At 49.9% G+C, this 26,430-nt stretch overlaps 3 protein-coding genes across 8 annotated transcripts; 2 read left to right on the plus strand and 1 right to left on the minus strand.

The window, feature by feature from the left end:
• The first annotated feature begins 119 nt into the window (after positions 1-119).
• DPAGT1 (dolichyl-phosphate N-acetylglucosaminephosphotransferase 1) lies at positions 120-8,594 on the plus strand. Of its 4 annotated transcripts, none has more exons than XM_083588894.1 (11): positions 120-268; positions 1,599-1,939; positions 2,729-3,098; positions 3,425-3,545; positions 3,635-3,848; positions 4,385-4,531; positions 4,759-4,843; positions 5,925-6,113; positions 6,838-6,925; positions 7,165-7,320; positions 7,621-8,594. In XM_083588894.1, the coding sequence occupies exons 3-11, from the start codon at positions 2,944-2,946 to the stop codon at positions 7,684-7,686; spliced, it is 1,221 nt and encodes a 406-aa protein (XP_083445020.1). In that variant the 5' UTR covers positions 120-268; positions 1,599-1,939; positions 2,729-2,943; the 3' UTR covers positions 7,687-8,594. The 4 variants fall into 4 exon arrangements, with proteins under 4 accessions (XP_083445020.1, XP_083445019.1, XP_083445021.1 ...); XM_083588895.1 differs by having other exon boundaries at positions 134-268; positions 1,599-1,711; XM_083588896.1 differs by having other exon boundaries at positions 134-268; positions 1,599-1,704.
• A 130-nt stretch (positions 8,595-8,724) lies between these two features.
• Positions 8,725-11,229, plus strand: H2AX (H2A.X variant histone). The gene has a single exon (XM_083589203.1). It carries the CDS (start codon positions 10,537-10,539, stop codon positions 10,975-10,977), a length of 441 nt encoding a protein of 146 aa, XP_083445329.1. The 5' UTR covers positions 8,725-10,536; the 3' UTR covers positions 10,978-11,229.
• A 1,024-nt stretch (positions 11,230-12,253) lies between these two features.
• HMBS (hydroxymethylbilane synthase) lies at positions 12,254-26,425 on the minus strand. 3 transcript variants are annotated; one of them, XM_083588985.1, is made up of 14 exons: positions 26,250-26,425; positions 23,109-23,162; positions 20,806-20,878; positions 19,984-20,033; positions 19,837-19,892; positions 19,257-19,334; positions 18,115-18,192; positions 17,745-17,820; positions 17,194-17,307; positions 16,904-16,942; positions 15,300-15,419; positions 14,747-14,800; positions 13,905-13,994; positions 12,254-12,788 (listed from the first exon to the last, which is right to left on the minus strand). In XM_083588985.1, the coding sequence occupies exons 1-14, from the start codon at positions 26,271-26,273 to the stop codon at positions 12,618-12,620; spliced, it is 1,077 nt and encodes a 358-aa protein (XP_083445111.1). In that variant the 5' UTR covers positions 26,274-26,425; the 3' UTR covers positions 12,254-12,617. The 3 variants fall into 3 exon arrangements, with proteins under 3 accessions (XP_083445111.1, XP_083445110.1, XP_083445112.1); XM_083588984.1 differs by having other exon boundaries at positions 24,137-26,408; XM_083588986.1 differs by lacking the exon at positions 26,250-26,425 and adding an exon at positions 23,367-23,432.
• Between the last annotated feature and the right edge of the window lie 5 nt (positions 26,426-26,430).

Here is a 26,430-nt window from a genome sequence, read left to right on the forward strand (position 1 = left end):
TTCCCGACCGTGCTGGGCGGAGCGCGTTGGAGCTGGAGACGAGCTACCCTCGACGGCCAGTAGCGGCTTAGCTGGGCAGGGCCAAACGCTGCTGCTGGTGGTGCTGCTGCCGCCGCCTCTCCCCTTCCGCTCTCCTCTCCCTCCCTCCGACCTCTTAAAGGCACAGAAACGAGCGCACCGGACCTCGAGCTCGGAGACCCCCGAGGGGAGCTGCTACTGGAAAGGACTGAGGCAGCCCAGGGGATTCCTTCGACAAGCCGCCCACTCGGTAAGGCTACCGTCTGAGGGTATGCGAGGAGCCGGCGGGGGTTACTTGGAAGCGGGTCTGGCTGGCCGGCCAAGATGCGCAGAAAGAAAGAGGCGGCTCCTGCCTTGGGGACCAGGATGACATAGGAAAGGGGAACGTCCGCAGGTCGACGACCGTCGATCATGCCTGCGGAATCCGGGACGTTCCTTTTGCAGCTCGAGCCTAACATTATGACACGAAGGGTGTTGAGGATTCCTTCCCAAGTGTGGCTCTACTGGGAACGAAGCCGAGCTGAGGTCCCCGGGGAGAACTCTGGGTGCTCTGGACGCGTCTAGGGAGGTGGGCGGACCTGGGCTGGGGGTGAGGGTGGAACCAGGACCTTGGCTCCACTAGTAGACTTTTTCTTTTTCTGTTTTTTTTTTTAATCGAGCAGGACATGGCAGGGACGTTGGGATGAGGGTGGCTGTTGATCTGTAGTAACCGAAAGATCTGAGTGGACCATCCGCGACGGGTGGTTCTGAAATGTGGATCGCGGGCACCATTCTGTTGCGGCAACATGCGGAAATAAGAGCCTTCTGCAGAAATTTTTGACTCCAACTCCCACCACCATACATGATTCACAAGGCTGATGGGAGTTGTAGTCGAAAACATCTGGAGAGCATCATGTTGGGGGCGGCTGGTCGTGTGGCACCTTAAGAGATTGGCGGGTTCTGCTACAGTAGATATTGAAGGTTCCAGAAGATGTCTTGCCTGTTTTTTGCAAGAGGTTATTACCGTTTGGAATAGGGGTGTGGGTTTCTCGTGGCCCTCCAGATGTTGCTGGGGGGGCCAAATGGCCATCATCCCTGACTATTGGCCATGCTGGCAGGGGCTGCTGGTAGTCCAAAACATCTGGAGGGCATCGGGTTGGGGTAGGCTGGTCGTGTGTCATCTTATAGCATCATCTGAAACTAGGGTGCCTAAGCTGTGCCCCACCAGTGCCACCACCAACACGTGTTGTTGGGATTACAGATCCCACCACCCCTGAAATGTGCTGTGCTGGGTGAGGCTGATGGGAGTGGGAGTCTCAACAACATCTGAAAAAACACAGGTTTCCCCTTCGGGACATAGAATTTTAGGGAAGAGCTCCTCCTCCAGCTGGGTTCCTGGGATTTACTAAGAAGCTGCTGTCCCTTTAAATGGCCCCGCTTGGCTCTGGAGCGCCTCGCCGAGCCAATCAGCAGCCAGGTGACGTGTAGTTTAACGAGACGTCCAAGGGCAGTTGTCACGTGATCCTCGGGGGCCGCCATGTTTGGTGTGGGCGTCCCTTACAACTTTGTGACCGTCGTATTTCCTCCGCCAAACTTGTCAGTTACGGTCACCGGATCTCTCGCAGCACATGAGGCCCGGTTTTGAGGATCCGATATGCCACACCGTCGAGTAGCCAGCAACGAAGATGGCGTCCGCGGCTTCACAAGGCATGGAGTGCGTTTTGTAATATGCTCGCCCTGAGTGGGTCGCGCTAGGATTTAGCGGTGTCACGTCATATAATGTCCGGGTGGAAACTCCAGCCAAGCTTATAGGGACGTTAAAAGGAAATCCCCCGCGCCCTTGCCAGAGAGAGACTCCCTTCCCGAATCTCGACGACAGCTGGATCAAGCCGGTGTTTCGGTGGCGACGGGCAGGAACCCAGGGGAGCATCCTGTGCCTCTGGTAGGCAGGAGTCTGGCCACTTTCTCCGGGCTGGGGTGGTAGAGATTTGGGTGCCGGGGAGCAGACAGAAAACGAAAGTTCCAGCTCCGGAGTGACTACCCATTGACCCTCCAGGTATTGCTGGACTCCAACTCCCACCTTTCAGGATGCTGGGACTGATGGGAGTAGGGACCCAAGAGCACCTGGAAGGGCTGCTCTTTAGCGGGTGCACGGTAGGGATTGGCTAGTCTACCGTCTTCCAGGTGGTGTTGGACTCCCATCGACTCCACCCAGCGTGGCCAGTTGTCAGGGTTGATGGGAGTTACAGTCTAGCAATATCTGGAGGACCCTAAGTTAGCCACCCCTAGTTTAGGAGGAGACAACTGTACCCCATCACCAGGAACAGACCAGAGAGCTCATGGAATCGTAGAAAGTTGGAAGGGACCCATAGGATCATCTCGTCCTACCCCCTGCAGTGCAGGAATATGCTGCTGTCCCATATGGGACTTGAACCTGCAACCTTGGCGTTAACAATGCCACACTCACTGACCTATCTAGGTCTATATCCTATTCATTGGCATATGTGTGCTGTTTCAGCAAAGCGGGTGGGGCAGTGATTTATGGGCCCCAGATTGCTTGATCCCAATGCACTTGTTTTGTCAGTGGTCATCTTAGACACACCTGTGGTGATCCCCCCTCCATGGGTAGGATGGTCCCATTTGTGGCTAAGGTGTGCATTCACATCATCTGAGGATGTAAATTTTGCATTCAGTATGAATTGTTGGTTACCAGCTTTTTTTTTATTCTTAGTTATGAAGATCCATCACCATGGCTGCTGCTGAAGCAGGAACCTTTTGCCAGTGGTTGTGGCCTAAGGGTCTCTTCTCTGTTATGTTACTTCTGACAAGTGGTGTCTGCTGTGGCTGTCCCAGATAGGCTACGACTGGAAGAAGTGCACAGACGACAGACAGACTTCCTTGGCTTATTGGCTTTGTCATTTGGGAGCACCCAGATCCAGCTCGGAGATGGGGAGGCTGCTAACCACCCCCCTGCTGATCAATTTATTTGGCTCCCTTGTGGGCTTTGTAGCAACACTGACACTTATTCCAGCCTTCAAGGATCACTTCATTGCTGCCAAGCTCTTTGGGATTGATTTGAACAAAACTTCCAAGCAACCCATGTGAGTAGCTCTTGATTTTCCTGTATTCAGTTTTGATCCAGACTGCACTTGGAGGCTGCCAGGTTAGGGGCCTGAGAGGAAGTGTGGGGCTCTGATCTGGTGCAGGCATACTGGGGCCCTGTGTAAAGACTGATAATCCTGGGCTGGATCTCATACTCCCAGAGCTGGCAGTCAGCAGTCAATAAGGAGAATTCCCTTTTTCTCATTGGGCGTTCCGGCTTTCTTTCAGCTAAGTCTTAACCCCTAACCCGGCACCCCAGTAAGCAGGACAGGCAAGGTCCTGGTGAGATGAGGTACCCATTACCTTGTGTGTTGTCTTTTCCCAGCCCGGAGTCCCAAGGTGTCATAAGTGGAGCAGTGTTCCTGATCATCCTCTTCTGCTTCATCCCAGTGCCCTTTCTGAGCTGCTTTGTGGAAGAGCAATGCAAGGCATTCCCACACCATGAGGTGAGAGTGGCTGCATCGGGTGGAGCTTGGAAGGGATTGGGGTGGGGGTGTTAAGAGCAGGACTCTTACAGTGCCTCCCTACCTTGCAGTTTGTGGCCCTCATTGGCTCCCTCCTCGCCATTTGCTGCATGATCTTCCTGGGCTTTGCGGACGATGTTCTCAATCTGCGCTGGCGCCACAAGCTGCTTCTGCCCACCATGGCGTCCTTGCCCCTGCTCATGGTCTACTTCACCAACTTTGGGAACACCACCATTGTGGTGCCTAAGCCCTTCCGGATGTTGCTGGGCATGCACTTAGACCTAGGTAAGTAGCCCAGGGCTTGCCCAAGCAGGTCTGGTCTGAGAAACATGCTGAGCATTATCCCCATGGAGAATTATTTATTTATTCATTCAACTTATACACCACCCTATACCCAGAGGTCTCGGGGCATTTCACAACAAGACCACAACATATAAAATCAAATCAAAAGCAGTAACCCAATAAACTGCACCACCCAAAGCAACATTCTAAAAGAGTGTTGGATGTCAATCAGATCAACCAAAGGCCTGGTTAAAAAAGAAAATTTTTGCCTGGAGTCCAAAAGTGTATAATGAAGGCACCAGACGAACTTCCCTGGGGAGAGAATTCCATAGACAGGGAGCCATTGCAGGGAAGGCCCCGTTCTCATGTTGCCACCCTCTGGACCTCTCGAGGAGGAGGCACACGAAGAAGGGCCTCAGAAGATGATCTCAGGGACTGGGTCGGTTCATATGGGAAGAGGTGGTCCTTGAGGTAACCCTGATGTTGCATGATTGGTGTCCTCACAAGGAATTTGAGTAAAAGTGGGTTTTCTCTTGCAGGAATCCTGTACTACGTGTACATGGGGATGCTGGCTGTGTTCTGCACCAATGCCATCAACATTCTTGCGGGCATTAATGGCCTGGAGGCTGGGCAGTCGCTGGTGATCGCTGCCTCAATTGTAACTTTCAACATCGTAGAGCTAAACGGTGAGGAACATCTAATGTCAGAGGGCTGGCACATGGAGTTTCTAGAGTGGGATGATATTCAGTTCTTCAGGCTAGATGCAGAGCAAATGTGAGGCTGCCCCTTAGCATACATGCTGGGATTGTAGTAGCAGCCGTGGGCTTGGTGTGGACTAGTACATGTGCGGCTAGAGTCTCTGCAGTTGGTGTCAACTGGTTGACCTTCCTACTTTTTTATTTTTTACTCCCAGGAGACTACAGAGATGACCACGTTTTCTCTCTCTACTTCATGATTCCCTTTTTCTTTACCACATTGGGACTGCTGTACCACAACTGGTAAGAAACTCCATGGAATTGAAAAAGCCAGCCTGTTTCCAATGGAAGTGGGTGTTTGGGGGATGTTGCAGGCTTCTGAGTTCACTCATAGCAAGGCAGGCTATGGTGCCTTGATACAGCTGCCATTTTGAGGGTTTGCGTGGGTTGCATAATTCCAGTCAATGTTCTTGTAAAATTTCCAGAGCAGTGCCTTCTCTGGATTGCTCTGTGGGAGAATCTGGTGGCTATGAGGGCAGCTGCATTAGAAGGAGCTTCAAAGTGCTCAAATGTTCCCGTTTAGAATATTTAAACAAAAACACAAATGTGCTTGTAGGTCATACATGTGAAATCTAACTAAGAGGAAGATCCCCACCCTACCAAATGCCAACAAACACTACTGTAGGTGCAGCTTTCTGACACCACTGAAACTGGAATAAGCACTCCAGGACATAATCTCTTACCTCTCATGCTGTGCCCAGTGTTCCACAAGCTGTTTCCCCTCCCTACATCCTTCACCACTCCATATTTAACAACAACAATAATACCACACACACAGAGAGAGTCAAACCTTGGCTCCCAAATGCCGAAAACCCAGAAGTAAATGCTCCAGTTTTTGAACGTTTTTCAGAAGCTGAATGTCCAACACGACTTCCGCTTGAGTGCAGGAAGCTCTTGCAGCCAGTCGGAAGCCATGCCTTGGTTGTCGAACATTTCAGAAGCCAAATGGGCTTCTGGAACAGATTACGTTCAACAACCGAGGTTTTTGAATTGTTTTCAATTCATAAAGTCCATAAAGACCTCTACAGGTCAGTTACATTCTGTGTGAGATGATGCTGTCATAGGAATTGTGAGGTGGGGGGAGAGAAACTAATTTAACCCAGCAAGCTCTTCCCTCTCTCACACACAAACAAAACTCACTGCAGTTAACTGAATGCAACCAACCATGCTCTGGGCTCTCCAACCTCATGCACCGCCAACAAAAACAAACATGTTATTTACATTTGACATCATAATGAGCGCCAGGAGTGACCCCCTGATGGGTCTTCTTCTGCAATGCATTGCCTGTGTTCTGATTGACTGTCTCTCCTCTGGCTGAGCGCAGGTATCCGTCCCGTGTGTTTGTGGGCGACACCTTCTGCTACTTCGCCGGCATGACCTTTGCTGTGGTGGGGATCCTCGGGCATTTCAGCAAAACCATGCTGCTCTTCTTTATCCCACAAGTGCTCAACTTCCTCTATTCATTGCCACAGCTGTTCCACATCATTCCTTGCCCACGCCATCGGCTGCCCAGGTAACAACAACGACAAAAACCCTCCGCTCCCTGTTAGATGCTGCCGTGCTTTGTGTGCCACCAGAGCACCACAAATGTAGTCCTTGGCTTCTAACCAAGGGATGTTGAGAACTGTAGTTCGATAAAGGGGTTAAGGGTAAGGGGACCCCTGACCATTAGGTCCAGTCGTGGCAACTCTGGGGTTGCGGCGCTCATCTCACTTTATTGGCCGAGAGAGCTGGTGTACAGCTTCCAGGTCATGTGGCCAGCATGACTAAGCCGCTTCTGGTGAACCAGAGCAGCGCACGGAAATGCCGTTTACCTTCCCGCCGGAGCGGTACCTATTTATCTACTTGCACTTTGACGTGCTTTCAAACTGCTAGGTTGGCAGGAGCAGGGACTGAGCGATGGGAGCTCACTCCGTCGTGGGGAATCGAACCACCTACCTTCTGATCGGGAAGTCCTAGGCTCTGTGGTTTAACCCACAGCGCTACCCGCGTCCCAAAGGGTTAGGGAATCACTATCAAAGGCTGGAAAGCAGTTGTGAACGCCGGTTTCCAATAATATTTTGTTGAGGCCTGGATATTGTAAATATGCCCTTCAAAGCGGCCTGTTTTCATAGGAAATGGATTGGTGAGAGTCTCCTAGATTGGGTACTTTCATCCATTCCTGGCAGAACCTCATCCTGCATTCTTTCTCCCATTGTGTACCTTTTCATTGCTGATGGGAGCCTATCTCGCTGCAGATTCAATCCTGACACAGGAAATCTAGAGATGAGCTATTCCAGATTCAAGCCCAAGAACCTCTCTCCCTTGGGAGCAAATATCCTCAAGGTAAGGACAGAATAATATCACCTTCCATACACTTTGATAGCTTGGCGGAAAGAAAAGGCTTTGAGAACCAGTTAGAGGCGAAAGTGTAATGGGGAGGGGTTGAGTAACAGAGAAAAGTTGCAATGGAGGTAGGAGCACCCAGGTTTACTTTGGGCTAATGAAATACGATTGGGTGGAACACTTGCTGCTTCTCTCGCTTAATCCTAGAGCAGCACCGGTAACTAAGGTTCTCTCCCCAGATATCTGAGAAACTCCATCTAGTGGATGTGCATCAAGGAGTGGACAAAGATGGAGAATTCACAGAATGCAACAACATGACGCTCATTAACTTTGTGATAAAGCTTATAGGACCAACCCCTGAGCGAACCCTGACCCTTCTGCTGTTGCTGATGCAGGTAAGAGGCACTGGGAGAAAGAGCAGGACAGCGTGGAAAGTTTTGAATAATGCTGTATCTCTGTGTCTCAAATGGGTTGGTAATCCAGCTCCCTTCTCCGAGTTAAAATTCAGTAGGCATTGAGTCACATCAACTGCCACATAATTTTTAATCAAACATTGATGGGGTGGGGCGGGGAGAGAGAGAAGAGAGATTTGCCCTTCCTCTAACCTGCCAGATCCAATTTCATGGTGTTGACAACTATGTGGGCAATATCCCATCTTCTCAGATTACACAATGCCCTTTGCTTCTGTTTTATAGGTTGTGGGGAGCATCATCGCCTTTTCTATCCGGTACCAGCTCGTGCGGCTGTTCTATGACGTCTGAGCTGCCCTTGCCCCGTTGGTGCTTGCTGGTGGACTGCCTCGCAGCTCTCTCCCACATGGCCCATAGCTGCACTGGCCCCAGGGCAGTCAGCCTTCCTTCTCGAGAGGGAGAAAGGCTTCTGGGAGGACTTTGGGGATGCACTGATGTATTGTGGGCTTTTGTATCCATTTGGAGAGCATCTGCTGCTGCTGCTACTCCTGTTATAGGAACTGCACTTTGTTTGTATGTCAGTACTCTCTCTCTCTCTCCTGTGTACTGACAGGGGAGGATACGCCATAATTTGGGGTGGCAGGAGGGTTGGCTTTTGAATATTTTTCTGCAGTGGAGCATTGTGCTGCTACCCTGAAACACAAACAGAAGCAAACAGGCAAAAAAATGCATGTAAACAGAACTCAGCTCTCCCTATTGCAATGCTCCCCACTTTCCCTGCATCTTTTGTCCTTCAAGTCTCCTGCTATGAGAGAGAGCGAGAGAGAGCTACTTTATGCTCTAGGAGTAAGTGTGTGTGTCCCTCCACAACAGAAGGAAGCAACTTCCCCCTTCAGGCTACCTGTAAGTACTTGAGCAAGGCTTCACTGTCAAAATCTTGATAGAATCAAAGCACCAGACGGCTCTGATGGGGGCTTGGGCTTTGCAATTGCAGTTTCCCTCCTAGTTGTTTGTGCTGTGTTTGTTTTGAAGGACTTTGTTTTTATGGTCTCATGGCTAATGCCGTGCCAAAACAGTGACCCTGAAGCTCCCGCAACAAAAGTGGGAAGGAATTCCGATTGAACCTGGTTGGACTGACTTCAATTCAAACCTCCTTAAGATCCTGTTGATGGTCTATTCAGGGCTGCTCTTCTAAACCGTTTCTATACTACTGTCCAACTCTCTCTCACAAACCCGAATGAAGATGATTTGGTATAGTGCTTTTTGGTTTCGTTGTCTTTTGCTTAAACGGAGCTGGCCTGAGTGTTGAAATGGAGGAGGAGGCTTGGATTAGCTGGAAGTGACATCTTGCGGATGGAGGAAAGAGGGAGGAGGAATGGAAAATAATACATCACCCAGGTGACATCCTAGCTTTAAGTCATGAGGGAAGGACAAATGACTGAAGGAAGAGCAATCTGAGCAATCTTAGGTGCACAACAAAGTTTTCAAGCTTTCTCAGCCAACTATTCCTCTAGAACAGGCATGTCCAACTCCCAAGTGACTGATCTACTCCCAGTATAAACATTCTGGAAGTGATCTACCCATGGGGGGGGGAGAGCAAAGGTTTTTGACCTTTTTTTAGAGGGAGCGAAGTCAAAGTTGATGACCTTTTTCTAGGGGCGGGGGCTAAAGTTGATAAACTTTTTAAATTTCAGATAGGTAGCCATGTTGGTCTGACACAGTCGAAATAAATAAATAAAATTATCCAGCAGCACCTCAGAGACCAACTAAGTATGTTCTGGGTATAAGCTTTTGTGTGCATGCACACTTCTTCAGATACCGCTTTTTTAAGGGAGAAATAGCAAAGCATGTATAGCTCACCTACAACAATGCAGCTGTGACAAGTAGTTTTGCTTTCTAACTCGTCGACAAAATATCCATTTCACACAATGGAGGAAAAGAGCGGCGGCGGGGACTTTCACTCCATTGCTAATCACTACTGCCAATCAAAACGGATCCTGCGAGCAACCAGGATCATCCTGGGATCAACCGGTTAGACATCCCTGTTCTAAAACATCTACCATGAAGTGCACCCTGGCTACTTCCCCTTCTAGCAGAGCCAGGGCAGCCCCCTTCCCCAAGCTGCTGGGACCCCTGTTATTCCCCCTACCCTTTCATTGCTTTCTCTTAATCCACACTATTCTCCAACATCTATTTGCAGCAGCAGGGCCAATGGCATGGGCGTAGCAAGGATTTTTGTTGGGGGGGGGGCTTTGTTGGGGGGGAACCCACGTGATTAGTCATTTAGTTAAGTATTTCTATTGATTTACTTGATCTAGAGGGGGCAACTGTCCCCCCTTGGCTACGCCCATGACTAATGGTGAGGGAGGATCAGAAGTCATCTTGCCATACTTCCTACTGTCTTTGAGAGATGAAGTTGGAAACTAGATTATATTGCCCCACAAATGTGGGATCTTGCTAGAGAGCTGTATCTCTCTCTGATAGCTCTTCACATGGAGAGCAAGATGCATTTTTTCTACCAGGTTTTGGGCTGATTATCTACTTCTTCTTCCTACTACTATGGGTGCTGGCTTTTAAAAATAGCATTTACTTTGGGGGTTAACAGTTTAGAAAAGTGGTAGATAACACAAGTGCACATTAATGTGTACATGATGAGTGTGTGTTGGCAGACCCTGATTTTCTACCTGCTGCAGACATACGAAGCAGCAGTAAAGGAGGGGTGGCAGCGGCTAGCTACCTTTCATGAGCACAGCCAGGGAGGTGCAGAGACAGCTGCCCCCGTCCAAATCAAGTAAATAAATCTAAATAGTGAACTAACTGGCCAGATCATTTGGTTCTTCCCCTCACCCCCCAACATAAAGCCTGCCACTCCTAAAATAAATCCTGATTCTGCTCATTCTGCCTTTTCTGTTTAAGGTGGCGCTAAAATTGAATGCCCAATACCTCCCCCACATTTAAATTTGGCGCGCGTCTTTCCTACTGGCTCCGCAAACCAACCAATGGCCGAGCAGATAACGATCCGTGCGCCCAATCCCTGCGTTCGTCTGACGCAGCCGAGGGCCAATGGGAATGCTAAAAGGTTGCGTCCAATGAGAAGAAAGAGCGGCGGCTATAAATGGGTAGGAAAGCGCGGGCTTTCTTTCCCCATTCATTCTTCGGTGGCTCGTTCACCTTTGGCGCCAGTTCTTCCAGCGGAGAAGCATGTCGGGCCGCGGGAAAACCGGGGGCGGAAAGGCTCGGGCCAAGGCGAAGTCGCGCTCGTCGCGGGCCGGGCTGCAGTTCCCGGTGGGGCGCGTGCACCGGCTGCTGCGGCGCGGCCACTACGCGGAGCGGGTCGGGGCCGGGGCGCCCGTCTACCTCGCCGCGGTGCTGGAGTACCTGACTGCCGAGATCCTGGAGCTGGCGGGCAACGCGGCGCGGGACAACCGCAAGACGCGCATCGTGCCTCGCCACGTGCAGCTGGCCGTGCGCAACGACGAGGAGCTCAGCCGCCTCCTGGGCCGCGTCACCATCGCGCAGGGCGGCGTCCTGCCCAACATCCCCGCCGCCCTTCTGCCCCGCAAGGCCGGCGCTGGAGGAGGAGGAGCGGCGAGCGGAGCGGCGCCGAGGAAGAAAGCCACCCAGGCCTCCCAGGAATACTAGGCGGGCGAGCAGCAGCAGCCTCTGGACGGGACTCCGGTAGCAGCCGGCGAGGGATGGACACGAGGACGGGTCACACAACCCCCCTGTTTTCCTTGGGGTTTGGTTTGGGACGAGGGTCAGGCGCCGGGACTGAGCGCATGGTTGCCTGGCCCACAAACGGATTGCTGAACTGGGTGGGGATCCCGTTGAAATTACGTTGCAGGGATCGCGGTGTTGGCTTTTGTTTTATTAAACGGATTTGCGCTGTTTAAACTGGGCTTTCTTAAGTTTATATGGGTGGGGGCAAGCCGGTTAGAAAATAAGCGGCAGGTGAGCTCTGCAAGGTTTCGCAAGAGCTACGTTCAGTGCACCAGTCTCAGTAGGCTGTATGATAACTCTTTATCAAGAAATTATTACATTCATGCACTTTGCCAGGTTCAAACTCTGGGGAAGCCTGGGATTGCCCCTTGCCTGAAGGCATCTGCAGGACCTTTGCCCGTTACTGTAAACAGTACTGTGCTGAGCTGCATGAGCCAGTGGCCTGGCTTCCTGTGTCCTCTTGGTTGTTGCCATAAAAAGTTGAGGGTGTGGTAGAGATGTGGTATAGAAAAGCAGAGAGAGGAGTATCCACTGGTGCAGATTAAGATTCATGGCAGCCCAAAGCAGCATGGCTAACAGGCAGGAGAAAGGTCATTGTTGGCTTGGCATAGAAAACAGGTGGGCTTTCCCCCACCCCCCAATTAGACCATGCTGACTGGGACTGACATTTGTTTGGTGAAAACAGCCAAAGGGAACTATCTTTCCTGACTTAATGGACTTTCCTGCCATTAGGCAAAAGGGTATTAAATTAATGGAGGTGACAGATGGCTCTATGGAGCTTACAGCTTCCTGCATCTTGCTTTCATGTCCTGCTTATTGTATGGGTGCCTGGAAGCAGCTAGTTAGCCACTGCTGGAAAGAGGATGGAGTTCTGAAGATCATCTGAGATTTACAAAGTTTTCTTTCTACCCACCCTTACTTCATGACGGTTCTATTATGACCAGGCAGGTTTGCTCCTTCCTGCTAAAGCCCTTTGGTGATTGTTTTGCAAGACTCAGGTGAAAACAGGTCTGTTTACAAACTCAAAGAATTCTGGAAATTGTGGTTGATTAAGAGTGCTGGTATTGCAGCTCCCAGGGGCAGACTGTGGTTCCCAGGGTTTTTGAGGGAAAGCCGTGTGCTTTAAAGGAGCTGGCATGCATACACAAGTAAGCTGCAGTAGATTCAGCTATAGCTAAACAAATAAGAATTCCACTACTTTCAGTTTAAATCTCTTTAATCCATTTGGCAATAATTAAAAAAAATATACACTTCATTCTATGCAACTGTACCAGGTTACATTATTCCTTACAGCAATCAATGAAGGCACCAACTTCTTTTAAATGGTTCTCTTTCTCAAAATTCAGGCTGTGTGTTAAAGGGAGTGATCCCCGCCAGCATGAATCTTCCATTGGAGGCTACAGCATGAGTCAGTCCTTAGCAGCACAGGTGAACTGTGGCGTAGCTACCATAATAAATTAAGATTCCCTTCACTGAGAGGGCAGTGGTTGATTTGCAAGAGACTTCATTGCTTCCATGAAGGACAACGGCTAGAGGAGTTTGACATCCAAGGCAGGCCCCCATCAGGCATCGTTGAGCTGTCGGGCCACGTTGAGGATGTGCTTTGCCCCTCTGCTCAGGAGGAGCTCAGCCACCTGAATGCCTAACTTCTCTGCAGCCACTTGAGCAGACTGAGAGAAATTCTTTGCAGTGATGCCAACATGCTGGATGTCATCGTTGGGGCCATCTTCATTCTGAAAAGTAAAAGTAAGATGCAAAATCCCATAGCCAGCAATAGGACATTTTAGGGTTAGAGGCAGCCATTCAAGATTCACATTTATTGAGGGATAGTGGGGGACGCGGGTGGCGCTGTAGTCTAAACCACTGAGCCTAGGCCTTGCCGATCAGAAGGTCGGTGGTTCACCCACGATGGAGTGAGCTCCCGTTGCTCGGTCCCTGCTCCTGTCAACCTAGCAGTTCAAAAGCGCATCAAAGTGCAAATAGATAAATGGGTACTGCTCTGGCGGGAAGGTAAGCAGAGTTTCTGTGTGCTGCTCTGGTTCTGCCAGAAGCGACTTAGTCATGCTGGCCACGTGACCTGGAAAAACTCTGCGGACAAACGTTGGCTCCCTTGGCCAGTAAAGCAAGATGAGCGCCGCAACCCCAGAGTCGTTTGCGACTGGACTTAACTGTTAGGGGTCCTTTACCTTTTTAGTGAGCCTCCTCAAATTTAACATTGGTTTTGTATGCTGCAGTAAAAATAGAGGGGGGAAAACAACCCATATGAACAAGATGCTAAGATTGTACAGCTGGTCTTTTAATTGAGGCTGAACAAGCGTGACTGTCACTATTGCCCAAAACATCTATGAGCTTGTTAGCACATTACAATTAGCCAGATTTTGTGAATGAGCAGCATGCTACTGCATACTTTGCAATAGTTCCTGCTTCACTCCTATGAAGCAAACCAGGAAGCTGCAATTAAGATTTGCTTCCTGTTAACACTGAAATCCAGGATTAGGGTCTATTGCTGCCTTACATACAGTGGCTTGTTTGGGAGCAACAGGCCACAGTCTCTGCTTTGGATATAATAGGAAACAAAGCTTAAATCAGGTGTGGGGAAGCTTTGTCTCTCCAGATATTACTGAACTACAATTTCCATCAGTCCGAACAAGCAGGACCCATTGCCAGGAATGATGGGAACTGTAGTTCAGCAACAGCCAAAATCTCCCCACACTTTGCTTAGACGTAGTTTTATTGGGGTTTTTCTCTCATGTCATGGGAGGTGCCAAGCAGAAAGAATAACAAGGGCCTGGTTTTCCCCTGTGTGGAAGCCTAGAAAATGTGCTGTTTTGCAATACAGTAGCGGGTACCTCATGTGGAAAATAATTCATGCTTGCTTGCATGGTCTCACGTAGGCTCTCGGATCCATCAAGGCTGTAGACTGCTCCAGTCAAATATAACTAGGGAAAATAAAGAGAAAATGTCAACAGCCACCGCACACAGCTCTCCCTTTGGAGAAGGTGCAGGAAAGCCAAGGGATGCCATAGGCAGTGTGTGACATCTTCTACATGAGTCCGGGATTCAGCATTAAGTCACCTTTTTAAAAAGGGTCCTAGAAGGACAGGAAGGAATTATCAGGCTGGAAGCAGCAACTTAAACTTTTATGTGAACTACCAAATCTTCCAGGATGAGTGCTGAGACTGATCCAGTCAAAAGGGAAATGAATGTCTGAAGTGGGGGGACTGCCAACTCAGCATTTTTAAAGTGGTTTATAAATGCTTTTTAATAATAACTATCAGCCACAGCCAATAGGATGGGGATTGGAATCAAACATCTGGAGAACCACAGATTCCCCATCCCTGGCCAGCAAACACCTAGTCGGTTGATAATAACCATACATTATCTTCTGGTGATCCTTACAACAACCCTATAGAGTAGGCCAGTGTTGTTATCCTTGTATTGCAGGTGGAAGGCCAAGAAGGTGGGTCACATGTCATGAATGTGAGTTCGCTGGTTCGAGGGTTCTTTGCTCCATCTCAGTCAGGGAACACTTCCCTTCATACCAAGCCAGGGCTATTGCATCCAGCACAGGTCTCTCCCTCCACCAACTGCTTTCAATGCTGGGAGCGGCCCACAAACCATTGCTAAGAGAGACCCAGCCTGGCTGCTGGCTGGAAAAAACAAGGCCTATGGTATTCTGAATTGTCATTACCTGGAAGTCCTTCAGCACGGTGTTCACTGCCACAGGGACACTGCAGCCACCTTCCTGGAAAGGAAAATGTCGGGGAGATGAATGACGCTGCTGCCAAGCCTCCCTCTTCATTTTACTTTTAATTAGCATAGCATACCATTTTCCACAAGGCGGTTCACAGCAACAAAATATACAACAAAGAACACACACCTTGTCATAACCTGATCCAATTAAAAAAGCCATAACATGGCATAACTTTAATGAATGACATATCAAATAAAGTAATATTCAATAACTATTTGACTATAATGGTACACAATAAAATAACTCAAAACATCAACCAATAATGACTAAACAAATTCACTCTTAACAATTGCAATAATCTATCAATAATAACCGCAAGTCACAATGCATAACATGGGAAAGGATCAAACTGAGAAACATGCAACTCATAGAACTATTTTTTTTTTTTAATCCCTGTCCTCCTCCCTGGGAAGGAAGCACCCCACTGGCCTGAGCCCCACATAAGCAGGTGGCTGCTGGGGCCTCCAATCAAACACTTCCTGAAACCTACCAAGTGCTTCATGAAGGCCCTCTCTGCAATGCAGCGCAGCACCGTCTCACCATCGTGCAGGACGGACACCATATCGAGGATCTCCTGGTCCCTGGCTCTCACCTCCACTGCTAGGGCTCCCTGGAGAAAGGAAGGGGAGCAGGGAAAGAGGCCCTTCTCAGCTTCTAGAACAGCCTAGTGGCTATGCAGCCCCCACAGCGTTCAAAGCCTCTGCTCTGCAATGACCAGGGTCAGCAATCAGAACAACAGGAGCAGTCTCTCTACTCTGTAAAGCATGCATGAGCTTGAGATGGAGACATACAATCACCAAAGCATCCAATACCCCTCTCCCACAAGCCCCTGCTAAGAACTGCTTGGGGGAAGCCAGCCATACCGACCCATAAGAAAAAATACTAAATCCATATTACGCCAATGCCTTTATTAGGACAACCAAAATGCCACAATATAGTGCAAGCTTTTAAGTGTCTGTGTTTTCTTTACTATCTAGCCCAGTGGTTTTCAACCTGTGTGCCGTGGCACCCTGGGGTGCCTTGAATGATGGTCAGGGGTGCCGCAAGCAACATTGGCCTCTGTCCTCCTTTCTTTCCCTCCCTCCTCTGATGTCCTCTTGTGGCTCTGCCTCCCCAAGGTTTGCACAACTGCTTATTGCAGCAGCCCTGGCTATAAGCTCTGCGGTGAATGGTGCCTCTGGGGGGCACCTCTGGGGGGGGAGCACCTCAGAAACAGCGGACAGCAGCAGTTGATGCCTGGAGGACTCCCGGGGAGAGGAGAGGAGGCTGAGGGAACACTCCACAAGGGAGGGTGTTTGAATAAAGTTGAGAGGCTGCCAGCTCTCCAAGCAAGGGGGGGCATAACTGGGCTCCTGAGCCCCACAGGAGTGCTGCAAAAATAATGTACTTGGATAAGGGAGCCATGGACTCAAAAAAGGCTGAAAACCTCTGATCCAGCCCAATGAGTAGTTCTGGGGGACTCAAAAGCTGGCACAATATTTTGTGACATTCTGGTTGGCTTTAGAAAGGAATTGCCCTGTAATGGATTTTGGCATTTTTGTTGCTGGGATTTCCGAGAGACAAAAGAACATGTCTTCAAGGATTCCCACGATGCATACATTTCACCCACTTTTGGACAAGGGGCAAGCAAGGCATGCAGTGAAAGAGAGCTCAGCAGCATTTTCGGTGATTTTTAAATTTGAGGAAACAGTTCAAGGGGGGAAAGGCACTTTTACAGTTTACAGTTAGTGCACTTTACAGTACATGGAGAGGATTGATGGGGGATGTAGGCCAACAAATTCTAGAGGGCCACAGGTTAGCCATCGCTGCACAAATGGGAGGATGCAGAAGCTGGTACCCACCAGGGCAAAGGGGCGCAGCCTCGGAGCACCAAGACCATTTAACCTTCCAGCTCTGGGATTCACACCAGGTGAGAGTTTGCTCTCTGGAGAGAATCCGTTGGAAGGTGTGCATAGCCTGACTTTGGGATGCTCATTTGAGGGCGAGGAGCAGTTGGAGAAAGAGCGAAAGGCACCCTCAAGAAGCAGGGGTGTGTTGGGGAGGCTCAGCTGTTTGCACACACAGCAGGGCCGGAACGGAGAGCACATCACATACCTGCCCAACTGCGTACAAGCAGTCTGCGGGGCTCAGGACCTGGAGGGAAGCAGAACGAGGGTTGGTGATGCTTCAGAACAAGGCAGAGCAAAATATTTATTTATTTTAAATTTGTATACAGCCCTATACATCTCAGAGCGTTTCACAAATTCATTCAGTTTATATATCCCGAAGGAATGCAGACATCAGTGAGCATCTCAAGAACTGAGGACACATGGAGGAGAAGCTCCCTGGGCACAATGGGGGGGGGGGGGGACAACATTCATCCCAATCTCTTCTGCCCCACTTACTTGACCAATGCGGCTGTCCCAGCCCATCCGCCTGAGGCCAGCCGCTGCCAGGACAATGGCACTGAAATCCTCCTTCTCATCCAGCTTCTTCAAGCGAGTGTTCAAATTTCCCCTCTACAAGAAGGATTAAGGGAAAACCACAGAGATCCCTGGTTGGGTGGCCCATGGCCTGCACTTCCAGAGCTGGCCACCAGGGAGGGTGTTCTAACACCACAGTCCCTCTCTGCAGGGGAGAAGGCGGCTCAAGACCTTAGCTCCTCTGCCAGGCCTCCAGGCTGCATCTCAGCACAATGCCAGGCTAGGCCCCGATTCAAAGCCAAGCCAGGGATGTGGGGCCTTGAAAAAGTTCATATTCAATATAACAGAAGCTGCATATTCAAAGGAATGGCCACATTCTCCACTAGGAAATTCAACCTCCACAAGGTGTCCTTTTCGCACGTGGTGGCAAGATTTGAGTGCATGGCGAGACGGGGGAGGGGTACAGAGAGGGGGCATCACTGTTTGGTTTTTCAAGGGCCAGTCTAAGTCAAGGGGTCATTTTCAAAGGATACAATATCCCTGAATTCCAGGTGAGGGAACTTTCTCTTCAGCTGAGCTGCCCGGCGAAGTGAGCTGGTCCCGATCACGCTGCCAGAGAGCCAAAAGGAAAATGGCGTCAAAGAAGAGTCTGGACTGGTCAGCCTCACCCGTCTGAGCAGAGTTAGGAACAGTCCCCCAGACACCTCGGCACAAACACTGTCTACACGGGACCGTGTGCAGCAAAGTGTCAACTCTGGGCAAGAGCGGCTGGCCAAGACCTCAGGCAGGGAGGGACCCCTTTCAGCACTGCTACCCAAGAGGGGTTGAAGCTGGGACAAAATGTTAATTTCAGCCCTTCCTGCACACCAGATGGAACCCAAGGAAGGAACAAGTGGAACTCACCTCTTCTCAGGGAGGCTGTGGAGGCTCTTGCCTGCATGCTTAGGGTGGAAGACGACAGCATCATACGGACTCTCTCTCCTGCAAGGGACAGATGGGGTTGCCTTTTAGGGAGCAGGTCAGCTGGGCTGTAGCAGCAGCAGTAGCAGCAGCTGCCTCCAAGTTTCTTGCAAAGAGACAGCTGGAGGCTCCATGACCTGGACTTTTGTCTGTTCACAGCAAAGGCCACCACTTGGCCTAAGGCAGCGGCCAGTTTAGATGGGTTAAAGAAGTCGTTACCCATCTGATGCTCTGGAAGTTAGGTAGTTTGGTGGGCACGCCCACTTCCGCAGGGACCAACAGCTGACATGTGTTAAGGACACCAGCCAGGAATACCAGAGCAAAACAGCAGCCAGTAGGCTTGGTCTTTATTGAAGAATGTCGCAACAGGACTCCCACCTGCCACAAGGTGGAACAAGATGGAAGCCCTGAACAAAAGAGCCCCCAAACTTTTATTAGCTGCTAATTCCCATGTTACACCCACCCAAACTACATCACTAATGCATCATGAAAGGGGAGGTCTGATGGCAGTAATCTGAGCATCCTGGTCCCTGCCCCACGGTTCTCCTTGCCCTCCACCAAAGACCCATCCAGTGTAACAAAAAGATATTTACATTTCCCTGTTTCCCAGCCAAATTAATCACACCCTTTTGTCTTCATCTGGGTTTGTTATTTCTGGAATGGCTACCTGTCTGGCACTCAGGTATCAGGATGCGAGGAATTATCACTCAGGCAGACGGGCTGCTGAGTAGCTGAGCTCACATGTCTACATGCATTTCTGAAGTTTTCCCAGTGAGCCAGTACATAGATACATTTATCAGTGAATTGTTACATTTGGTATCATGCAGCAAAGGCCCTTTGAATAGATAGGAAGAAACTGTGATGAAGTGTTTTGTGGGGACAAAATCACAAAAGTGATTGTGCTGATTTTGGTAGTGGGCTGCATGTGCATGATATCTGCTGGAGGAGCACCCCCCCCCAACCTATACATAAATTCCTGCAACACATAGAAAAGGGAAGGCGGATGCCTGGCCAGGGCAAACTTTGATGGACCAAGAGCCAGAGCGCTGAGTCAGGCAGAAGGAAGCAGAGGAGCCCAAACTCACTTGCAAATTGCACCGATGGTGAAGCCAAGTGGGAGGGATGTGGGCAGGTCCTTCAGGGAGTGAACCACCAAGTCAACCCTGGAAGGGAAGAAATGAGCTGGTCAAGGGTTTGCCAACCTTATGGGCCCAGGATGGGCAGAGAGAGCAATTATGAAGCGTAAGACCTCAGCGCAGATCCCTGCTTGGCTATGAAGCTTTGCTGAGTGGGCCTGGGCATGTCAGCCTCAATGTGGCCTACTGCTCAGGATTGCTGTGACACAGTTTTAAACATCAGGCCCTGATGCTTCAGGAAAGAGCAGGAAAAACACCAATTTTTTTACAGGAAGCACCAGAGCTCGCTCTCCCCAGTTATGCGCCAGGACTGGGCTCCCCCTCCCCACAATTGCTGGACTCCCAACCTGCAACGCTGGGTTAGAGGAAACGCTTTCACTCAAGAGAAGACTTCCTGGCTCTGGAAGAATCCATGCCTACCAGGACGTGGACTCCTGCTCAGAGCTAAAGCACCAGCGCCAAGGGCACCACCAGGCATTGCCTGCCAAGGAGAGCTTTCTCCCGCACCTCCCAGCCAAAGAGAACTTACTCATTTCTTTCCAGTGCATTTTCCAGTTCCTTCGTAAATAGGCTTTTCTCACCAATCTAAATGGGAAAAGAGCATGTTACAACTTGGGCTGCTTTTTCTATCCACCGCTGGTTGCGTCATGAGCCCAGGGAGCATACGGCTGCTTACCTTGGACAGAGCTGTGTCCAGGATCTTGTCACCTGTGGTTGACATGGCAACTATTCAGAGAGAGAGGAAGGAAAGAAGGAAGAGGGAAGATCAGGAAGGATGACAAGCACCAGTAGGACATGAGCTACAAGAAGGATGAGCAATGTGTGGACTTCCTAGATGCTCACTGCTTTAGTAGGGTAGGATACAAACTGGCGCCAGGAAAAAACACCCCTCTTATCCCAGGCCTTTGGCTACTTAAATAATCTATGGCCTTTTAAACTGTGTGGGTGGGGGATATTGTTTATGTTTGCTACTATTTAACGTGTGGCATAACTGATAATGTGTTGGGAGTAGGACCTGGGAGACCAGGGTTCGAATTCCCACTCAGCCATGAAGCTCACTGGGTATCTCTTAGTCTAACCTACCTCACAGGGCTGTTGAGAGGATGAAATGGGGAGGATAACTATGTACAATGCCTTGAGCTCATTGGAAGGGAAAAAAGGCATATAAATGTATTAAATAAATAAATAAATGTTATGTATTTTGGGGTTTTACAAGGTAAGCCACTCTGTGAGTCTTGAAGGAATGGTCATATAGAAATTAATTAATTAATTTAATAATAATAATAATAATAATAATAATAATAATAATAATACAAAGCTAGGTGCCACACAAGCCCATCCTCGCCATGCACCAGGTCAGAAAAGCTCAGCACTCTGTCTGTGCACCTGAGGCTGCTCTCACCCAGCACCTGGATGGAGCTCCTGTGTTGGCTTGCTTTCTCCCCATCCACTACTTGGTCAATACCCAATTCCCAGGCTTCCTGCCTCACACACTCACCAATCTCAAAGCAGAGGTGAGGGTGGCGCTCCTGCAGCATCTGAACCACGCTGTCCGTTTGGATCCGGGCGAGCTGCAATTTCAGAGAGAAGGAAGGCAAAGTCAATCAGTGTGCCCTACCTATGACCCAAGAGGCGCAGGCGGCAAGTGTGCCCAACGCACCTGCTGTCAGAGGAAGACATGTGCGCAGATTCTTGCTCCGATATGCTGTTCCCACAAAAGCCCAGAAGACATGAGACTTCAAGTCCCACTTCCTATGCACTTCACTCTCATCGGTTTTGGGTCCGGTTCATGTCTGTGATCTGCTCTGCCCCCCTCCCCCCAGCTTTGGGGGCCCACAGCGAAAAAGCCAGACATGAAGAGAGCCAACCTGGCTTGAGCCAGTCAGAGAATGAAAAGGAAGCAAAGGCAGCAGCGCAGCTGATGTGTGCTCAGCAAACATCCCAGAATGAAGCTCTGCAGAAATACCATTCACTGAAGCCAAGTGTTGCAGGATTCCAGACAGGCAAAGGGAAGGACTTCTTCACACAGAGCGTAATTAAATTGCAGGGTTTGCTCCCACAAGACATAGAGATGGTCATCAATTTCAGGGGACATAAAAAGGGATGAAAGGCTATCAATGGAATATTAGCTACAATGGCTGCGTTCTGCATCCAGCATTGGAGGCTGTGTGCATTTGAATATCAGTTGCTGAGAATTGCAATAGTGAAAATATTGCTGCTGGACTCAGGTCCTTCTCGTGGGCTCCAAGAGTGGCTGGGGAAACTCAGCCATATGGGCAGGGAAGGAATGAAGGAATGATGATGATGATGATGATTATGTGGTTGGCCACTGTGAGAACCAGATGCTGGACTAGACGGGTCTTGGACGTGACCCGGCTGCAGGGCAATTCTTATGTTCTGAGAGAAGGAGTGGAGACCCACTTCTGGCGCCCAGGACAGAGCTTCTAGGGAAAAGGAGATGCCGCCCTGAGGTGCCGCCCCATCCTAGGCCCCTGTTCCAAACAGGCTTTCTGGGTTTATTCCTGAACTGCCACCAGCCTCAACAACAGGAGGCAGATGGGAGATTAGCTCTCCACCGCAAGGGTGGAGCATTATCTTTCTTTACAAGTCTGCCCCTCCCAGTCTTGGCTCTTGGGCGTACTTCTTTGCTCCTGCTAGGGCGGCTCATGGGGAAATCCTTGCATCCTCCTGGCAAAAGAAAGGTCAGGGGAATTGATGGTTGCTCAACACCACCAAAGCAATTCAGCTGGAGAAGTATGGATTAATTGCCAGGTGGATACAAATGAAAACTTTTAAGATCGTTAAGATCAATGAGCAGCAGCGAAGTAGCACAGCTGACAAACACTTAAGGCAGTATAATGCAAATGACGTAACAGCCTTACAAACGAAACCCTGTGGCTGCTAGCAAATTACAGCAATAGTAGCAAAGGGACAAAGTATTGAGGAGCAGCACAGAGTGAAATATAATTCAGAAAGATGCACATTTGGGAATACAGCTCCTGTGATACTTAGCCCAATATGAACTTGGAATTTGCTATTACTGAATAGTTCCCAGAATAGGTGAGTTCCTGCACAGCAGCCATTAAGAGCTGTGGCAGCAGTGGGGGACTCTAAGTCTAAGCTCTGCTTGATACAGAAAACCCAGCAACATCTCTAAGAAAGGACTGTCCAGCCTCTGCCCCCAGTGAGGCAATACAGGAAACTGCATTATCCCAAGACAAACCATTGCTCCCTCTAGCTCAGTTCGGTCAGCACTGACAGGCAGCCATTCTTCCAGGGTTTCAGGCAGGGAGTCTTCTTTCACAGCCCTACCTGGAGATGCCGGGGATTGAACCACAAGGGCTCCACCACTGAGATCTGTCCCTTCCCAAGGGAGAGTCCACCATGGTTTCGGTGTCAGGACTGCTCTCGCCTTTAAGAAGTCTCTCCAAATGCTCATCTGAGTTCTCCCCTCCTGGGATATAAGCCCCTAGGATCTAGTCCTATCCTCTGGCACAACAGAGGATAGTTCTTCGTCCTTTTCTTAAGGCATTTTTATATATTGCTATTATCCACCCCTATAACTCAGGCCTTTAAGAATACACTTCGTTCTATGACTTGCTCTCTTCAGCACCAGCCGTCTTTCCCTGCCTTCCTCTGTTCCAACCTGGTTACTAGGAAAGCAACAGAAAATGCCCTGTTGTCCCAGTGCAAATCCATTCACTGGTCAATGCACAGTCCTGTTTGTACGAACACTTTGCAAGAAGCAGACCCAGGAAAAGCAGCAGGCAAGCAAGAGAACGGTAATGACAAGAACCTCACCTGGCTTTTCCTTGTTCCCACGCGGATAGTCTCTTTCTTCAAGCCATTCTTCTCCTGTGAAGAAATGTCTCCAATTACTCCAAAGAGGGAGGGTTATTATGGTGGCATTTCCACAATCTCCCCGCAAAACCCTACATCAAGAGGAAGCTTGCACCAGCCAAGCCTTTCCTTGCAAAGGGGCTGCCAAGCAGGGTGGGACAGTTAAGCCATGGAAGTGGACACAGAAGGCATCCCAGGAAGCCCCACACTGGAACTTACCTGGGCAGACACCTTCTGCAATGTTCGCTACATTAAAAGGAACAGCCCTAAAGGATAGCTGAGCAATGTGCAATTAGATACCCATCCCTCTTGCCTGCCTCCCTTGTGTCAGATCTAAAATTCTACGCTTCTCTGGGCAGGGGCCCGCCTTTCCCTTTGTTGTGCTGTAAAGCACCATAACATCATTGGCACAACCACAAACAACTATTACTAATGTCGTTTTTATTGCCTGACCTGACCAGCCCTAGCCCAGCAACCCTTGACAGGCTTCAGGGCAAAGAACACATGTGTCAAAGACCTGAAAGAAGCGGAGGTTATTCAGTAGCACAACTGGCCCCAAGGGGCAGTCATCTGCTTCCCAAGAGTCCCCCAAAGACCAGGCTGTGCAACGCAGGTAAGCAGCACATGGAACGAGCAAGGGCCCTGCAGGTAAAGGTGCCTGCAGAGCCATACAGGGCACAGGACAAGATAGCACTGAGACAAACATTATCAGTTAAGGGCCTATCGAGTCCTAATTGCAGATAGAAGTATTCCTCAGTAGGGTCTGTCTCTTGCGGTAAAGTTTCATCCCTAAATATGTCATAACACACACAGCTGAAAAGAGAGATTGTGTATGTATGAGTGTGGGTAAGAGAGGCAGGGAGAGAAGTATGAAGTCCTGGACAATAACCCAGGGCCAGAAAATCTTCAGACCTGTCAAAATGGCTCTTAAGATTTGGAAATATTTCCCCAGACCTGCAAAGAGACCTGGAGAGACATACGCCTCTTACCTGACTGTCCTGCGGCACCACCTTTGCCATCTCAACAGAGGTTTGCAACCCAGGACCCAGTGAAGAGAAGAAAGATGTCTTTGCTAGAGGGGAGAGGAAGACCTGCTGCCCTGCTCTGTCAGCGTCTAATCAAGGGAGTCTCTCCTTGCAAACTAGCCCCAACCTGGCAGCAGAGATAAGGCAGAGAAGGGGAAAGGGCGTTCAAGGGGGGTGGGGAGAAGGAAGGAACTGAGCCTGGAGGGAACTGCAGCTGCAGGGGCTGCTTTCAAGGAACTGTCCGGGTTTTGCACAGAAAGAAATTGTTCTGGGAAAGACAGGCAGCAGAAGACAATCTCCCAGAGCAAAGCAATTGACAAAGGGGCCATTTGCACAAGTGAACAAGGGACATTTCAACCACTTATTTGCAATATAGGGCAGGGGGAGGGTGGCGGCGCAGATGGGGAGATACAATCAAACTGCATGGCAAACAACTATAATCTCAATGGATCAGAATGCAGGAAGCGATCATCCTGAGAACCTCCTTGCTTCCACCCATGGTGGCCAGGGCTATCTGTGCCATCCACAAAGTTCTGCAGCAAGGAAGTGCACAAGCTGGGCTGATATTTGCTTTCTAGGACATCTCCCAAGAGAATGCGGCTCTTCTTAGGGTGGTGGCTGTGGAAAGGAGTACATAAAGACAAGAAATGGGATGCAGCGAGATAGGGCAAAACACAGGAAAGGGGCACAGGTGGGCAGTAGAGCTAAAAATGGGCAGTAGATATCAATAGTTCATAGGAGAGATTGGTAGTCACAAGGTACTGAAGCCCCATGTGTGACTTCTGGAAGTCAACCCCAAATCATCAGTTCCCTTCAGTCTTCATCAAACATAGCCATGAGCACTAGCTGCTTAGCTTTAGGGAAGAAAAAGAGAGATACCATCAGGGTGCTGAAAGCAGCAGTTTCTGTGTTTGTAGGGCAATTATGCAGCCAAGGGGAACAGAAAGAGGTGCTTAGTGTGAAGAGAGAAGAGAATTTGTTTGAATCTGGGACTGAAAACACAGAAATAGGCAAGCTGTGTAGGTGTCCACCATACAGTATCACCCAAAAGGCTCAGGCCCAACAGCCCAAAATCCAGGCAAAGTCTCAGGTTTGGAAGCTAATATAACAGTCTCCCCATGGGAAGGCTATGGGATGTATTCCCAGCAGAACTTTGAAAGGGTAAGTGAAAGTGTGATTGTGCACGCAGAAACTAGAAAAACAGCTTGATGAAGCACCCTATAGCAGAGGGGAATGCAAGAGGGCACCTGAAAGCAGCAAACCCACACTTCTCTTCGCCGCCACCGCACTCTGGCTCACCTTGGCTGCCAGTAGAATGTGCCTGGAGGTATCTGTACAGTGTACTACCTAACAGGGCAAAGGTGTGTCCTACCAAGCCACCCTTCGGATTAGGCAAGAGTGCCTTGCCACACAGAGGCAGAGCTCAAGTTGCACAACGTTGTGCAAGAAACAAGAGGCATCTGATTTTGGCAGGAGCACATTCTAGAAATGCAACCTGCCTCCCTTGACCGGCAAAGGGCAAAATAGCCCTGGGAGAAACACCAGCCTCTCCCAATGTTTCTCTGCAGATATAAAGCGGATTACAGGGATACTAACATGAAACACTTTGGGCACTCGAATGAGGCCAATGCCCTGTTGTTGTTCTTGCTACTGCTGTTATCATAAACAAAATTGTGTGTGTGTGTGTATATAAATCGAGTTTCATAAAAATCAAACTAGCACTACCATTTAACAACTATATTCCCCCTTCCTAAGGAAAGTAGCACTGGAGGACACACAGGTGTAGGAAAAGAGAGATACCACCCAAGTAAGTCGGGGGGTGGGGAGGAGTAGCAGATAGGCAGCCATGGTCGGAGACAACCCCCGTCCCCAAGCCCATCAGCGGGGGCTGAACTCATTTGCATCTCATTAAAGACCCCCGCCACGCACGTGAGGTCACCACCATGCACAGAGGTCACCTCGCGACGTCCTCCGCCATTGGCTGAGCCCCGGGAAGCCCCGCCCCTCCGACCCCTCTCTCCCTCCCCCTCCCCAAAGCGAGCGAAGAGCCGGTCAAGGCAGCGGCGGAGAGGCTCACCAAGGCGGGCGGCGAGCTGGTCATGCCGCTGGTGGCGCCGAGCAGCGAAGGGGGCCGGCAGGCAGGCGGGGCGAGGGCTGGAGGGGGTCCCGCTCTGGGTCAACTAGGCGCTGCCGGTTCCATCGCCACTCCGCGGAGCCACGCATGCGCCTCCCCGTCCCGGACGTCACTTCCGGCTTCC

Source organism: Podarcis filfolensis (assembly GCF_964270895.1).
Source record: "Podarcis filfolensis genome assembly, chromosome: 15".
Classification (NCBI taxonomy): Eukaryota; Metazoa; Chordata; class Lepidosauria; order Squamata; family Lacertidae; genus Podarcis; species Podarcis filfolensis.

What these genes read in the sequence shown, in the direction of transcription:
- DPAGT1 (XM_083588894.1), top strand. Translation starts at nt 2,944, where the DNA reads ATGGGGAGGCTGCTAACCACCCCCCTGCTGATCAATTTATTTGGCTCC. An exon ending in GGGCATGCACTTAGACCTAG is followed by an intron (nt 3,849 to 4,384) that starts GTAAGTAGCCCA and finishes TTTCTCTTGCAG; the next exon opens with GAATCCTGTACTACGTGTAC. An exon ending in CAACATCGTAGAGCTAAACG is followed by an intron (nt 4,532 to 4,758) that starts GTGAGGAACATC and finishes TTTTACTCCCAG; the next exon opens with GAGACTACAGAGATGACCAC.
- H2AX (XM_083589203.1), top strand. Translation starts at nt 10,537, where the DNA reads ATGTCGGGCCGCGGGAAAACCGGGGGCGGAAAGGCTCGGGCCAAGGCG.
- HMBS (XM_083588984.1), bottom strand. Translation starts at nt 24,166, where the DNA reads ATGGCAAAGGTGGTGCCGCAGGACAGTCAG. An exon ending in GGGACAGCCGCATTGGTCAA is followed by an intron (nt 16,943 to 17,193) that starts GTAAGTGGGGCA and finishes GCTTCCCTCCAG; the next exon opens with GTCCTGAGCCCCGCAGACTG. An exon ending in GGGCCTTCATGAAGCACTTG is followed by an intron (nt 14,801 to 15,299) that starts GTAGGTTTCAGG and finishes TTTCCTTTCCAG; the next exon opens with GAAGGTGGCTGCAGTGTCCC.